The sequence below is a fragment of the Lasioglossum baleicum genome, chromosome 10 (genome assembly GCF_051020765.1).
Source record: "Lasioglossum baleicum chromosome 10, iyLasBale1, whole genome shotgun sequence".
Taxonomy (NCBI): Eukaryota; Metazoa; Arthropoda; class Insecta; order Hymenoptera; family Halictidae; genus Lasioglossum; species Lasioglossum baleicum.
The window spans coordinates 7185955-7203042 of record NC_134938.1 but is presented as its reverse complement, the minus strand read 5'-3'; the positions used below and the strand labels follow the sequence as shown (position 1 = coordinate 7203042).

Here is a 17088-nt window from a genome sequence, read left to right as displayed (position 1 = left end):
AGGGTTGAAATCAACCCCCGAAATACTTCTCCGGTGGGATCCTCGACGTACACGGCACCGGATTGGTCGGACGTATGCTCCACCCCGTGGAAACTCACCCCCGTTTCGGTACCAGTAGATCCTGGTCTCGGCTGGGCAAGGACTATGCTTCGATTCACGATATTCCTCGAGCGTTTCTCATTTCAATAAATTCCTATTCAACGTTCTGCTATGCTGCACTCTTGAATCCAAGTAGATTGCTCTCGTGGTGCTGTTTCTTATTTTCGCCGGGTAAATCTCACCCGAATGTTTTTATTACAATACAGTGTAGGTGCGTATTGTTCGATTCCCTATAACTGATATTTTAGGGCTTCGAATTTTATGGCCAATTTGACCATAAACTCTTGCTAAGTCGATGCGCTCGGATGCATGTCGCAGATCCCAGAAAGCAAATACAGGCTAATGATTATTGTACACTTTCCGGTCGGCTGACGATCTTTTATCTTTTTATAGAGTAGGACCTAGATTATCGGGCTTGATCGGGAGACAAACAGCCCGGATAAATCAAGACTCGGTGGATAATCGGGACCCGAGGGACATAATTAAAATGTACATTATATTCCAAAATAAATTTTTATTTTTGAAAATTTATTACTCTTCATAATATTATATGATCATTAGACTGTGAATGTTTATGCAATTTTCCATTTTTGTAGATAAATTTTAAGAAAGTGAAATTAAATAAAATCTTGTTTTCAGTGGTAGAGTAGCTTTTGTATAGATCTGGAATAAATAAAAATCGTACCAAATTCTATCGAATTTTACATTCCAGCATTTTTTGGAAATTTTCAGGTGCCATAAATGCATAAAGATCCGCAGTCTAATAATCATATTTAAACGCATATTTGTTTATAATCGGGATCCGGTTAATCGAGGTTCTACTGTAATTTACTGTTTCATAGAGTGAAGTGCACACTTTTCACTATTTATGAGTGAATAAATAATATTCAGACACTCTTATAAAAAGATAATAACTTTTTTAATATTGGACCTTACAATCTAAACTTTTTTGAGAAGTTAGAATAACTGATTTGCTACACAACGTGAACAAATTGGCAAGTTGTCGGGATTGCAGAGAAAATATTAAAAGCCGTATTTTGCTACTTTTTCATGTGGGCTTATATGGAAAGTTTAGTAACGCGTTTCGCAGATCTGTATCAACTAAACATATTCAATTATATGTATATCAATGAGTTACAAACCGTTTAAATTTCCAAATCTGACGATTAATCCTAATTGTATATCGACATGCTTAAATGGTTTTAATGTACCCACTGTTTTTAAATTGTCTAATTTGTGTTTGCCATAAAAACTCCGCAGTTTAACCCTTGTGTAGCCAGCCAAGAAATGTATAGATAATTGAAAAACTTCGGTATTCAACATTTTTCGGATAAATCCTTATTTCATAATACTTTCAGAGGAACGTTAAAAAATTGTTGAAACAGCGACGCAAGGGTTAATGATGACAATGGAACTTTAAACCCAATGCCGTACAATATCGTATCTGACTCGTGATGAAGATTCTGAACAGATCCTGATAAAAATTTGTATTAATAATGTCCATTAAACCGAAATAAAATTCTATTTTGGTTTCGTTAATATAATGGTATTGGAGAACATACAGTGGGTATCTCATAATTCATGGTACAAATTAAGTCAGGTCGATTCTATGGCTGGAAATAAGGAAATTCGTCCTTACATGTACAACTTATCATGTATAAACACGGTTGCAACAGATCATTTATTAAGGACGCGTGTACTCGACAGATATTTAAAATTAATTTTCTTGAAGACGAAGCCCCTCCGCCATGAAATTTCGCGTTATTCTCGATTTTCGTTTTACTTCCAGCCATAGAATTGACCTGATCTAATTTGTACCATGAATTATGAGTAGACTGCGGATCTTCATGCAAAATAAAAGAATGTCGTGTCGATTCCAAGACACAGCGGCTAAATAAAAATTTCTTTTCTGTTTTAATTACTTTAATGAACTGAAACTAATACGTTGAAATTCTTAAATTTTTAAATTATGTCCGCTGCTTTAAACTTTACGTGCCAATTATGTGTTAACCACCAGTCTAATTATGAGACACCCAAAGTTCTAATCACTGAAACCGTCAACTGAATCGTAGGGCAAGGGTGTTAATGCAACAATTTCATAGTAAACCAGTAATCGGAATGTGAGATTTACGTAGCCGGTCGAAGAGGGTAGGTAAGAACGAATTTAGATTGTGAACGCAGAGAAGCGTCGGAGCCGAGTCGCTCGCAGTTACAATAGAAATTGATTTCCGTGTACGACGTCCGGAAGGATCATCGACTGGCGTCGTAGTCGGAGCTGGAAATTGCCGGTGGAGAAATTCCTGTCGAGGAGTGCGAGGTTGCGGGTAGTAGAGAGGGGTGGACTGTCGCGCGGCTCTGGCAATGCGGGGTGAGCTCGAATCTCCGCCCCTTACGAAGATCCGCCCTCGGATTCGAGGGTGCTTGACGGGCGAAACGGCGCGGAGGTAGGGAACACTAGCCGTCAAGTGCTCGTCGAGGACACTCAAAAACAACAAGGAGAGCCCTTCACTCGCTGGTGGAAGGACTTCTCGACGTGTCGGTCGGCTGTTTCTGTTCTTGCGAGGACCAAGTGTCCACGGGAACAACAAACGTCGAGAAAATTCGATCTTCGAAAGTGTTGAAACGTTTATCGTCGGGACTGTTCGCGTGTTTGTGCCTGGACGATGAATTCGACAGGACCGTTTAAACGCAGAGTGTGCAGACGAGTGTGAACTTGTGAATCCGCGCCGAGTGAAAGTGGGGAATAAAGAAGGTACGAGAGAGATATAGAGAAAGTAACTCTATATAGGAAACCAGTAAAAAAAAGAAATAAACAGAGAAAGAGAGAGAGAGTAAAGTTCGTGTGCAAAACGAGTGAAGCATTGAGGACATTCGCTAAACATGTACTGACGCCACTAAACATCTCCGAAACCTTTTCAAAATGGCGGACAAGAATAAGATTCTGCCCTGGTCGCTGCTATCCTATCCGACCAGTCTCTTGAATCACGTCTGGTACAGCCACCTTGCTTTCAATAATAGGTAAACGAATCAACAAAAAGAAAATCGTATACACCACGTGTACACCAAGCTTTTTCCAACCCCCGCGTTTAGCGACCAACCCCCGAACGCGGAGCTGTATCCTCGCATGCGTTTCAGTTGGAGTATACTCTCTCGCGGTCTAGAGCACATTAGCATATTCGTAGATGTATTAGATTATTAGAATTACGTCTGAGACTATTTTTGCTTGGTTAGAACTCTGATCCAGCACCGTTGCTTCGTTTTTCTGTTATCGTTCTAGGTACTGTCCCCTTTTGTTCCGTTAACAATTGCAATAGTTCTTCGCGTTCTTGATATCGCGATAATGGTCCAGAAATATCGAGTGCAACCACTGGAGAACAATATTGAGGTCAAATAATAATGGACTCTTATCGAATAGTTTATCTTTCTTTTAACAACGCTATTTTCTAAACGCCTTTGAAACGGATAATTGGAAATGAGACTTCAAGTGCGTTCTATTGTTACTTTCCTTTACAATAAACATTCAATTATACTTTTTCACGTTGGGAGTTAAATCTTGTTGGGGGGTTTCGTGATAATCGCATGATAAGCTTGGTGATTTTGATAGATCCCCGAATTGTTGCACGTGGCTTCACCGAAATGTGCCGGCGCTTATCAAAATCTGTTTCCGCTCGATTAGGCGCCGATATCGTTGTCAAAAATTATGCGCGTTAGTCCGTCGATTCGTTCGTCTCTTCCCAGAAAGGAGACAAACAAATTGTAACTTCTCGGTCGAAAGAGTAAAAATAACTTTTGGATACCTCAAAGAAAACTTCGATTCTACTTGGCTTCGTCGGACAAACAAAATCAATGAACAAACTCGAACGAACTAGCAACCACTGATTCAACGTCGCTAGTAACCTTGCCGTCGACGCTTTACGCTGCTAATAAACAAACAAATGATACGATTTCTTATCTGATCGCTTTCATTATTCAATCGCGCGATAAGTTTTGCATAACGCTATCGGACGAAGATATAGCTGAAGCAATTATTTGATAATAATTTTTAGAATGTGTGCAACTAATCTAATCTTACCGTGGGTCAAAATCGACCATGGTTTCTACGTAGGACGGAGAAGCATGATTACCAAGCACATTTATTCTAAAAGAAAGAATCTCGATTCTCCAGAGAATAGAATTTCGGAGGGTTGAAAATAGTGTGCGAGTATTAACGGGAGTCGCTGTATATCTGCATCGGGCTTTCGTTAAAGATTTCTAGCACAGGTGTTCCGTTCCAGGGACGGGGTTAGACAATTTTCGAGAAGTTGTTTCATTAAAATCTTCCGTACTCCACGAAACTTCTTTCATTAAGCGCGGCGTCCTAAAAAACCTGGAAAACTACTTTTCTTCGTCGACGAGGAGAAAGTTCCAACGGGGATAATAAAGTTCCGCGGTCGTGGTCACGATAGCATCCGGCTACAGAAAATTTCCACGGGCCGACGTATTGAGGAGACGCGATGGTGGTGGTACGGGTTCGATTTTTCTGTCAAGATTTTGGGACGGCCATTCATTGAAACGCAGGAGCGTGGCCGAACGTGCCGCGATAATAGGTCGTTTGGCTTAAACTGGGATGCCGGGAGTTTGCTTCTGTGTTGGGGACAGGTTGTTTGGCAGGAAAACTGCAGGTATCCGCGGACCAGCTAGTCCCTCGACGGAAAAGACGCGTCTAATCGGGTCTTAACGGGCCGGTTAGCTTCTTGACGCTCGTCACGCCGCGCCGCGCCGCGCCGTTTTTACAAGCGACGGGACAACTTTGGGAATTGGATTGATTCGCACGGAAACCAACCTTTGTGCCCGACTTCTCGACTCGTGGTGTCTCTACCCTTGGACACCTTACTTTTAGCACGCGACGATGACCGTCGGACCCGAAGCTCTCGTTTTCCTTTTCACTTCCGAAAATGTAGACCGCTACGACGCGTAAACACAGAGCGTAACTCTTTTCCCTGAATTCGTTGCTCCCTCCCCTCATCTGCCTAGCACACGGAATTAGAGCGTTTCTGCACGATGGAATCTAGAATCACTATTTCTTATTATCCGACTCGACTTTTGCTGCATGGAGCAACTTCTTTTATCGTATGATAATTAACGATAAAATAAGAGCACGATCTAGATAACAATATTATTTGTGGAGTTGGAAAGCTGGCTAAATTGTTCGTCGACGGACCTTTCTTACAATTTTATAATCGATCCTGTTTAGGACTGCTTTATCATTTTTGTTTTATCAAGATATTTTTCGTAGTATCTCTTGTAGACAGTCTTTCTGTTAGTTCTGATGTAACAGAGTAATTCAATGACGATTTTTAATAGGCTGGAGGGAAAGTTCTGTCGTATTTGAAATAAACAGGAATCGACGGGTTCGCGGGAATTATATCATTGAATAATATTAAACATATATTTTTAAAATACGACAGAACTTTCCCTCCAACTTATTGTCTAGTAGATTGCTCGATAAATGTTAGTTTGCCGGCGATAGTTTATCTAACATTCTTTAACAGGATCGTTCACTTTCTGTTGTAGAATATTGGAAAGCATAAAAATGCCCCGCACGAGCTTTCACATACATGATATTCTTCAGCTCGACTCAAAACCGTCCCAGGAGGAAACAGAAGTTCAAGGTAATTGAAATCATTCTTTATACACAATAGAACTTTGTTTCGTTCAATAGTTTAAGGATCGTTTTCCATAATTTCCGTCGTCTTCTGTTACAGGTAGCACCACTGTTCTACCTAACGCGAACGATGTTCCATCAGCCTATCAGCAATTTTTCGAGCATACGACGGCCATGTTGCAACCCGCGTTGTACGCGAATTTGAACAGGGGTACGCTACCTCCGCCGCCACCTGGTCTTCTCGGATGGCCGGCTGGACCAACGCTACCTACTACCTTGCCTCAGCCTTTGGAAGAGGTGAATGGTGAGTAACAAATTCACTTCCATACCACTTCATTAAAGAGGGAGTAGGGTGAAAGACATTCCTCTTCCGTAATTGAGACATTGTAAAATTCCACGTTCACCCTTCAGAGCAAATTTGTTACATTCTCTAAATTTTCGCAAATAATGAATTTCTCCAGAACGGTAGCACATTACGAGGAAGTAGGATGAAACCATTCCTCTTCCGTAATTGAGACATTGCAAAAATCCACGTTCACTCTTCAGAGCGAATTTAACTTTTTAACATTTTCGTAAATTTCGCAAATAATGAACTCCTCCAGAATGATACTACGTTGCGAGGGAGTCTCACTAAAGAGGGAGTAAGATTTATATGTTCCTTAAATTGATCAGGGGATTAATATTACTTCATTTGGACGCTCCATAACATTTCCGTAATTTATACGTCCGAACAGTTCGTAACAAATCCGGTCTCAGTTACGGGAATCCCATCTTCTAACAATCAGAAATGTCCTCTCACCGCGACACAAGCACGCGATTCGCATGGATCCGTTGATAGAAGGGGGCACGTCCCCGTAACCCTTATTTATTTAACACCCTACAATTGGTCCGCGCCAGCTAAGCAGGATCTAATGGTCCTATAAAAGGTCCTTGTGGCTCCTGCTCACCGATTGGCCCGTGCACGGGGACAGATGTCCTTTCGAGGACAGATGCGTGTCGCCCTGTAGGACCTCGATGAATCGGTATCGTCACGCCCAAAAAATCCTCCGGTAGCCTATCGCCTCTTTTCACGGTTTCTTCCCTTATCTTCTCTCTTTTCTTCTCCCCTTCTACTTTCTCTGGTTATGTTCGGAAAAATCAAGGATTGAACGATCTCTCACCCTATACGCGCGTGAAAAGGGTGCTCGTGGATTGTACTGCGGTTGTTCGATCGCACAGGTAGCAAATTCGTTCCAACTCCCGTAGATCCTCTACCAGGGTTACCCTAATCGATCCTTTTGCATAGATTCCTCGCAACGAACATCTCCGACCGGGTTGTTCTTTACATTTCTTTAATCTATAGAACTTTCGGAGAAACCTTATCAGTGAACAAAATCGTTGAAGTCACCGCGACGTCTCTAATTGAAATCACGATTGCCAGTCGACGCCTAATCTCCCATGAAAATGATACAGTGTGGGTCCCATGGGGTTGCTAGACGGGGGCAGTATCAAACAGGCTTTATATTGGTTCACACCCTCCCGAGTCGGCCGCGGGGATCGCTCACAAAAGCGTTATTGTGTGCTCGCTGGCGCAGGGGAACTGATCGTTGTACATTAAATTAGCGTGTCTACCATGGCCACCGTGGTATTTGCCACTCTGGCGAGAAGCTAATCAAAATATTGGTGGATTACGCGCAGCGCGATAATCCGCGTCGCCTACGGTGGATCGGAGCGGAAAAACATGTTTCTCGAAATCAATTATTCTAGGTCGGAAGAGGCGTTTCATTTAAATGTTTAAAAACGATCGCGAGCAAATGTAACGAATAAGGAAGGAAGATAGTTTCGAGCGTGTTTTAATTATAGCGTGGCGAAACGTTCCTACCGGCGATTAGAGAGTGACTCGAGCGAGTTGCAGCTGTACTTCGAGCTGCCCTTCGACTCTTAGCGGTGATTGCGGGCAGATGCGTGGCGGTATTGATTTCTCGAGTCTTGCTATCGCGTTCATCACCGAGAACGTCCACGCTTGGCGATCGTTAGGCCACATGATCATCTCTTTCTAGATTATATTTTTCCGCGAACGGAAGCGCGAGACTCGCGAATAACAAAGGTGTTTGAACGGTTCCAGTGCTGCAGCAACCGGACTCCACCAGCCCGACGATCTCGGACCTGTCGTTCGCGCCGAAACAGGAGACGAACCATGAGTGCAAGGAGGAGGAGTCCGTGGACTTCGAGGACGAGCAACAAAATAACGAGAGCCAGCCTCACGAGACCGAGCACAAGAAGCGAAAACGACGCGTGTTGTTCTCGAAAGCGCAGACGTTCGAGTTGGAGAGACGTTTCCGTCAGCAGAGATACCTTAGTGCTCCGGAGAGGGAGCATCTGGCGTCGATAATCCGACTGACGCCGACCCAGGTGAAGATCTGGTTCCAGAATCACAGGTACAAGACGAAGAGAGCGGCTACCGAGAGGGTGGAAGCTGGAGGAAGCGGATGCTCACCTAGAAGAGTCGCGGTACCCTTGTTAATCAAGGACGGAAAGCCCTGCCAGTCCAAGTTGATGGAACCAGCCGCGTACCCTGCCACTGGCCAAGTTCCCATGCCGCCCTACATGCAGAAACCTTACTGGTGGTAAACGCAACTTGTCGAACTCTTGTGAACTGTGTGCGGTGGCGTTCGGGCGTCTAGAGTCGTAGATTAGGGGACTGTATGTGATTAGGAAGCGGATGCTCCACAAAAGAGTCGCGGTGATCTTGCCAATCATGGTCGCAACCACTGGTCAGGTGCCCATGCCGCCCTGCACGCAGAAATCTTACTGGTGGTGAACGCAACTTGTCGAACTCATGTGAACTGTGTGTGTCGGTGGCGTTCGGGCGTCTAGAGTCGTAGATTAGGGGACTTTATGTGATCAGGAAGCGGATGCTCATCATGGTCGCGAAGCCTTGCCAGTCCAAGCTGACGGAACCAGCCGCGTACATGGAGAAAGCTTACTGGTGGTGAACGCAACATGTCCAACTTGTGTGAACTGTGCGCGGTGGCGTTCGGGCGTCTAGAGAGTCGTAGATCAAGGGACTTGGATGTGATTAGGAAGCGAATGCTCCTATGCGAACCTCTCTGTGCGTGTGGACGTCTAGTTACTTCAATGGTGTCGAGTAAACAGCGGATCAGCGGATCTTTATGCAAAATGAAAATTGTCCGCACGAAATGCAATACACAGGAATCACACAGACATTTATTTCCGTTTCCGGTAATTTAAACGAGCTGGAAGTGAGAAACAGTCAGGTTCTTCAATGTTTTCACACTTCTCCATTTCGTCTAGTCATTTCTATCGCGACTGCATAAAGATCCGCAGTCCACCACTGTTGCTCTCGGATATCGTTCATCGGATAAACAATTGTTGAAGCCGAAACTTTCATCGGAGGACGACCACAAGATGGCGGATCACGACGCGAGGAGCAAATGGCGCGGATTCGCGCGAAACCAAAGATAACTCGCGATCGTCGTGAACGTGTATCGCCGGGCGTTTCGCGGCGAGTCGCGGGGCAGTGATCTAGCGCAAATAAATAGATAAGTAAAACGAGATACGTAGAGTCAAATAAATAATTCACTGTTTACGAGTTCGGAACCGATTTCGTTTCGTTGTTCTTCTCTTTCTTTGGACAAGATGGCCGCCCGTAGATGGGGATATTAGTTGGTGTAGTGTATGTGTGCGTCACGATGTCACATTCGTACTTGACGTAATTTTTCCAATTATAATTCGCGTCCACGGTGAACTGCGAGAGGGAGAGAGAGAGAGAGAGTAAAGAAAATAGAAGAGTGTTTCCTTGAGATTAAAAGTGTGCATGTGCGGAATGGAGAGAGAAAGAGTGTATGTATGTGTGTGTGTGTGTGTGTGAGAGAGAGAGAGAGAGAATAATCGTAATGATTGTTCGTCGTGCTTATGTAACTCGAACACCTCGCTTTCTATCAATCTAATCGCGGTGTCGAGATAAAACGATGAAAAACAGTTTCTCTGAAAAATAATGTTCGACGTCGATTAGAATTCCGAACGCTTCTGAATTCGCAGCATTGGAAACTTTCGTCCGATTATGTCCGCTGTGATTTGAACGTAATTTTCAGTCTGTTGTACAGTAGAAGTTTTGGTACCCACAATGTTATTGATCGTTTATTACACGAACGAGCAATTTGTGCTCCGGGAGTCGATCACGTAGAAGCGTCTACCCCCCAGTACCGACTCTAGGATCACCAATCGCCGTGGTTGATTATTTGTTAGAACGACTACATCTGTGTTCGAGGACTCATTTGTGCAGGAAATGGCCAGTTTTACGTCTAAGTTCCTTACGATACGAACGATTATTTTTTACGGAACGCGTCTCTGCATTAGTTGGAAGTCTGTTGGTATTGTATAGATGATAAATGATGGATGTGACCCTTGAACAGTTGATAGAAGAGATCCCAGTTTATCGCCTTTAATTAGATAGGTTGTATATATGTACATTGTGTATAATACATAGTAGTCTAATATGTATATCAAATACATATTTAATAAAATTGAATCTTAAACAATCCGTGTCTTATTCGTCTCCCACTTAGTATTATTATTTATTTTATCTCTCGATAAACTCTTCTAATTGTTTTGCTCTAAATCCGATCAAACAATAAGCTGCAAACAGTGTCCCCCCTTTCACAGCCCTTCGTATTATTATTTTTGCAAAATTTTCTACTCGAATTATAACAAACCGGAATGAACTAAAAATTGATTTGATCTGTCGATAAATTCTCCTAATGTTTTGCTCTTAATCCGATCAAACAATAAGCTGCAGACAGTGTCCTCCCTTTCACAGCCCTTCGTTCCTTTTTATTTCTCTCCTCGACCGTTCCGTAACGTTTCCCTTTTTCGGGACACGCCGGAAGCCGGTGTAGCTTGAGTGACAAGCTTCCGGTTTCCGTTTCCGAGCAGCCATCTTGTTACCGGTTTAGATTTCCTGAGGGCGTCCTATCCAACCTCGATGGGGAGAGCGCATCTCTGTCGAAGACTTTCCAGTGACAGCGAGCGAGTTTAATTGTTCGTGCAACACAACAGTCGTACAAATTTTGCTATGTATATGTTATCGTAGATCAGGGGTTCTCAAACTTTTTCGATCAACAATTATCGGCCAGCAAAACCAGATCGATCAGATTGCGCGTCACGTAGCCCGCGCGGCGGTTCGTCGATGGACATTTGTGCTCGTGACATTTTTGCGCGTCGGGGAAACGTTAATCAATCCTCGTATCTAAATTATGTCGTCGAATTATCAACGGCCGCTACCGAGCACTCAAGCTGTACTCGATTACACAGAAATCGTTTCCTTGCTACCACAGAAAAACATAATAGTGCCTATTCTTTGTTTCTGTTGTGATACGTAATCGTGGACGTGCTGCTTTAGCGATCGACTAACGTGACCGCGACAAGGAACTCGAACTTTTTGGGACGCTCTGTACACCGAACATAATTTAGACGTTTATTTTAAATGTTCACTGTGGGCGAAAATAGAAGATGTTTGAAAAGTGCCTTTTTCAAATGGTAATTAAAGAATACAAGCTTCCAGCTTGATTTTATTGTTTCATTTTGATTAGATGTAACTATTATACGATGGTATTTGAATAAATGTTGCAAAAAGAGATTGAAAAACAATTACCCCACTTCAATTTTCAAAATTAGAAAATAGAAGAATAATAATTAAAATTTAGAAGATATAGGATATATCTTGGTCAGATTTGATTTTTACATGTTCTTTACATTCGAAAGAATTAGTAAGTACCATTTTTATTTCAGAATATACGTCCTTTAATAACAAATGAATCGTCTGCATCCTTTGAATAAGTGTCCGAAGACTTATGGATGGGAGTGTAGTTCCTATCGATTGCATTTTTTCAAAATCTGGCACGTCATTTGGTAAATCAAAAAGTTCTGATGTAAAGGGCTACCTGTGTGGACCCAGTTGGACTCGCTAGATGAGGGGAGGGAGCACAAATTGAGGGGAACAGCGTCGTAGAAGGGGAAGATAGGAGTGGGGATACAAGTCTTAATCTCTGACCAAAGTATAAATGTGAATATCTCGCGAACACGAAGAGAATACTGAAAGAACAACGTTGACCCCGAAGAAGATTCGACGTTGTCGCGTAACGATTCGCGACGGATCCAGATCGTCCCTATCCGTCGATCCCTTTCGCGGCAGTTATCTTGCCCGGGGGCCGACGGGTAACGAGAGAGATGACGTAGCGAGGTAAATGGAGTGGACAGCGGGCAGCATATGCTTTGTGCCGGGTCCTTGTATAAAACGAAACCACCCCACGAACCACCAGGAATATACCATGGTGGTGTGCGCGCACGGAATGTCGCGTCTGTGCGCCGAACCGGAAGCGCGAGATAACATTCAACCGGCTAGCGGGCCGCTCGTGATTTATATGACCAGCCGTAATCTATAGAGATTTGGACATAGTCCGACGACTTTCCGTCCGATCTTTCGCCGGCACCGAGCTAACCAAGGAAACGCTTCGTCGACGAACGTTCTTCGAGCCACCGGCTCAGTCTACTGATGGATTCTAATCTGTTTGCTCCTTATCAGAAGACAGTGGATATTTAGATAAAATATTTTCTACCTGCTCTCTAACGAACCGGAGTGAAATAGAAATCTATTTTCTTTCGAAATATGTGTGTTTAACAGGTTGGAAACAATATAACAGTAGTTTGAAATTCTTCGAATGTTTTTACTGTTTTAAATGACATCTACTCGTCATTGTCTACTTATCAACTCGTGCGTATCTCCATCGGCACCGACAACTCTCTTCTACATCAAATGAATTGCACAATAACGACAGAATCAGACTTCTGCTAATTGAAATATCTTGTACTTAAAGATTACTGTGTATTCTATACTACACGCGGGCAGAATGACCTCTTTAATTTTGTTCTCTCAAAAAGATTAATTCGGATGCAAACATTTGTTCACGTTGTGTAGCAAATTAATTGTTCTAACTTCCTAAAAAAGTTCAAACCGTATGGTCCACTATTTAAAAAATTATCGTCGTTTTAACAATGTCCGAATATTAGTGGGAGTCACTGTATGACCTTCGAGTGACCTTGAACCCGGAAAATGAAGATCACACTGGATCTACGTGTATCAAGATGCTGCGGAGAGCGCGAGAATCACGTATTCAGTATTCAGCAATCAAGAGCTAAAAAGAGAGCGCGCTTATAACAAAGGGCCGGTTCAAGGGCAAGGGAGAGAAGATCGTAGAAACGAAAAAAGGCAGAGTCCAGCGACGGAGGTCCCAATCAATGAGAGAAACCAAATTGATAGTTTGTCGAACGGCGGGACGTCCCCTAATATTTCCGAATGTAATCGAGGGGGTGTACACGGCACTTCGCGATCCGAGGAAAAAGGAGAAAATAGTTGAAGTGAACAGACAGAGAAAGGGATGAAAAAAAAACGAAAAAAGTTCGACAATGCAGTTACGGGTCAGGACGAAGAGGGTGAGTGGACGACACCCATGTTCCGGGGGTGTTTTATTGGCTGGTTTCCGTGGGGTGGAAATTCTCTGTAATGTACGAGATGTTTGCGTGGACTCTTTTAACCCTCTACCGCTTGCATACGTTACCCGGAGACTGTTCTCGGATGGTTCACCCCTCTCCGAACCAGTCAAAACGAATTTGCGAATATGTCTTACTAATTTTCGAATTGTTTTTTACGTATTTTATTAATTGATTTTTGCTGATATCATATGTCGCGTTATATAAATTTGATTGATAAGTAACTTGAAGTAGTAAGGATATTAGAATAATTTAAAAATACTGTTGCATATTATTTTAAAATTTCTATTCATGAAGATCTAGAAATAATGAAAACACTTATTTCCATTTATTCATTTGAAAAATCGATTTTTACCCAAATACCATCAAGTGTGGTTACAAATAGGAATTTTGCTTAATTGCAAGTACTACAATATTATTTAATTTTATTTAGACTACGGATTTGATGCATTTATGACAAAAATGGGTACGTACAATTTAAAACAGTGGAGGTATTAAAAAGATGTAAGGCCACCAGTATATCAGTTTCACCTTAACAAGATAATCAAAAGAAGAATGAAATTTTTATTTGGCTCCTGTGTCTTGAATAAAGATTCGCAGTCTAATTATTATTATTTCCTTTCAGGTGTCTCGAAAAGGCAGGTGGTAGAACTTTGTTCAGAGGTGGGATTCGATTAAACGCTAGTGAGAATAACGTGTAAAGTTGTCGTCGAAGGCATCGGCTGAAAAAGAGCGTCGCAAACGTACAATCGATATCAATTAGGATGCTTCTTCCGGTCACGTGTCCTTGCACCCTCGTACGTTATCGCCACGTGTCCTACTGTGACTTTTAAAAAACGTTGATAAAGAGGGAGCGTCGTTTCCGGTTCCGATGCCAATCCACGAACAATAGTACCTACTCTAGCTTTGAACTGGATCACACGACCCGAAGGGTTATCAGAAGTGGAGCGCAACCCTTATTTTATGGAATGCCTTCTCCCGACGAAACCATCGACATCCGTTATAATTGCCGCGGAATATTATCAGTCAAATCAAAAATATTGTAGATAATAATTTGACAACGGATTTCATGCATTTGTTACAAAAATGAGTAGGTGTAATTATTGTTACATTATTTTCAACCCAACAAAAATATCAAGAAAGAAAATCCATTTCTATTTTATTCCAGTTTGTTGCAATTCAGGTGTAACATTTTTATTTTGCATAAAGATCCGCTGTCTAATAATTATAATGATGTAAGTACCAAATGATAATTCATTGGAATGTGCTGTTCGTTCCCGAAAAACGGGAAGGAAAAGTTTTTCTCGTGCTAGAATTGCCTTTCAAGGCGCGTTTAGTGTTTGTTCGATCAGGATTCTTTCGACGAGCCCGACGGAAATCTGAATGTCCGTCTGCCATCGACACGGGAAGGGGAAAGGAAGAAACGCGCCGAAAGTTTTTCAATCTCGAAAACTTTCTGGCCGGCAGTCTACTGTGCTGGCGAGCAGTTTGAAAGGAGTCTATGGACGTTGAACGGTCGAACAACCGATGTAAGACTTGGTCGAGAGCCTTCTGTGTGAGTAGATGAAGTTCCTGACACTGGTAATTACTGTCTGCGTCAACCGATCCCAACTTCAATCGAAATTCCAACTGCTGTTCCGTAACTGTCGCTTTTTCCGATTGATCGTGGAAATAAATTCCCAAAGAAAGGAATAATATGGCACGTTTTGATATTACAAAAATTGTGGTTCGATTTCGTTAGCGTCTAATATGTCTCAGAATTCGAGATCAGAAGAAGATGACGTTGTCCAGAGAATCTCGAAAGGCGAAGCTGAGTGCATAGCATCAATTGGATTGTTGCCAGATAGCTTGCATCGCTCGAGATGATAAGTCTTTGCGGGTGGAAAAAGTCTAGGTAGATTAATCAAAGCAGAAATTCCCGAACGGCGAGCGACCACCGACAAAGCATATTCCCCACTAAGAATGGATCGTTTCCGGTTCCGCTCTCTTTATGGTACATTGCGGCCCAGCGATGTATTAAGATTACTTAATCAATAAATCCCTGTACGGAAAACTAATTCGTTTTTCACCGGGAACCACCGCGCTCCTCTCTACGCAATTATCCCTCTGGCAGGGTTGCCAACTGTTCAACTTTTTTATTCGTTCGTCGAGAATACTCGAGCTGAAGAAACCGAATTCAATAGCGTTTTATTGTTACTACCAAATGCTATTGATGTCGAGACAATATTATAATATTCTGATTTCTTTGCTTAAAGAAGTGCGCATTCCGCTATTTTTTATATAATTCATAAGTATATTTATAAATATAGAATATATAATATATACAGGGTGTCTCAGCTGAAGGAGGCCACCTAAATATCTCCTTTATTTTTAACAGCACAAAAAATGTTTATGGCATAATTTAAATGGTATCGAAGGAGGAATATCATAGAAGACCAATTTCTTTTGTCTCGTTATTTTATCATAGTTTTTCCAAGGTCATCGTAATTTTTATATCGGTAAAACTTTTTTTTATTCCATCTTATAGCGGCTGAAAAAATACATTTGAATATGCTTAAGTCATTAACAAGATGGAATATAAAAAAAGTTCTCCACGATAAAAAATAACGATAACCTTTAAAAAACTATGAAAAAATAACCGGACAAAAAAATTGTTCTTCTATGATATTCCTCCTTCGATAAATGATGTCATAAATACATTTTTGTGCCATTAAAAATAAAGAAGATATTTAGGTGGCCTTCTTCAGAGACACCCTGCATATTATTGTCAATCTAGTCTATCAAGAAACTGTGAAGCGCTGAAAATAACAGTCGGTTGCTGGGAACAAAATTAAAAGACAATTCAGAGTGCGATTTGTGAACACAAATTCTGGTGGATTACATACTTGTGATTGAATGTTGGATTGAATTTTGAGTTGAATTGTTTTTAGCAAGTTCCCTCGATCGAATTGCACAAACTGCTATTCGAATTCGACACTAACTGCGACGGCGATCGCAGATATATCGGGTCGCAATGTTTGGTCACTTAAGTGTGACTAACGATCCGCTAACTGGTGTCTAAACGAGTCGCTGTGTATTTAACACGTGTTTAACCATTTCGTGCACGCGTCCCGCGCGCGCGTGTAAACAAGTTGCTCGACTTTTCGTTTCCCAGAGGATACTGGTGTCTCGCTCGGTGCAAACACCATCGACGCGACTCGCTGTTCAAAGAAAACTATGCGTCGGGGCTGTGAACGTAAATACGAATTGTTATTATAGTCGCAATATCCCATGTTGCTTCACGCAGCAACCATTTCTGGGAGAACAATTAATTGCTCGTCCGATTGTATTAGGTTGGCAACTAAATTCGCGACCTTTTGTTCCGTAATTCTTTTGTATCATTATAACCTCACTCAGTGACCGTTCCTTTTGATTTGAACTGTATATCATTGGAAAGCTCTGAATTTTGCGATTAATTTGTTATAAAATACTCGTGCTTAAAAAATATATATAATAAATTATGTAATAAAATACATATAAATTACTTTGTTTGAGAAAATGTGGAGGTCGCGAACTTAGTTGCCAACCTAATAGTTTCTATGAAAAATTTCATATAAATTGTTGCAAAAATGCAAGCTTCTCAATTAAAACTTAAATTGCATGTTTATCTTCTTCTATGGGTTCAAAAAGGAATGGCTAAAAAGTGTTCTTTTATCAAATTGGTTGCCTTGATGATTTTAAGTGGGTCTTGCATGTCCTCATCTTTTGAGTTGTGCTTGAGCGAGGACTCTAGCATAAGCAGAGGATGCAAACTCGCG

The 17088-nt window shown here is 41.9% G+C and overlaps 1 protein-coding gene and 1 long non-coding RNA gene across 3 annotated transcripts in view; one reads left to right on the top strand and one right to left on the bottom strand.

Moving 5' to 3' along the window:
* LOC143212744 (uncharacterized) overlaps positions 1-17088 on the bottom strand; it is a 56010-nt gene that overhangs the window by 14447 nt on the left and 24475 nt on the right. The window lies entirely within an intron of this gene.
* On the top strand, positions 1451-10295 carry LOC143212727 (uncharacterized). Its single transcript, XM_076431838.1, has 4 exons — positions 1451-3117; positions 5653-5750; positions 5844-6047; positions 7848-10295. The coding sequence occupies exons 1-4, from the start codon at positions 3020-3022 to the stop codon at positions 8351-8353; spliced, it is 906 nt and encodes a 301-aa protein (XP_076287953.1). The 5' UTR covers positions 1451-3019; the 3' UTR covers positions 8354-10295.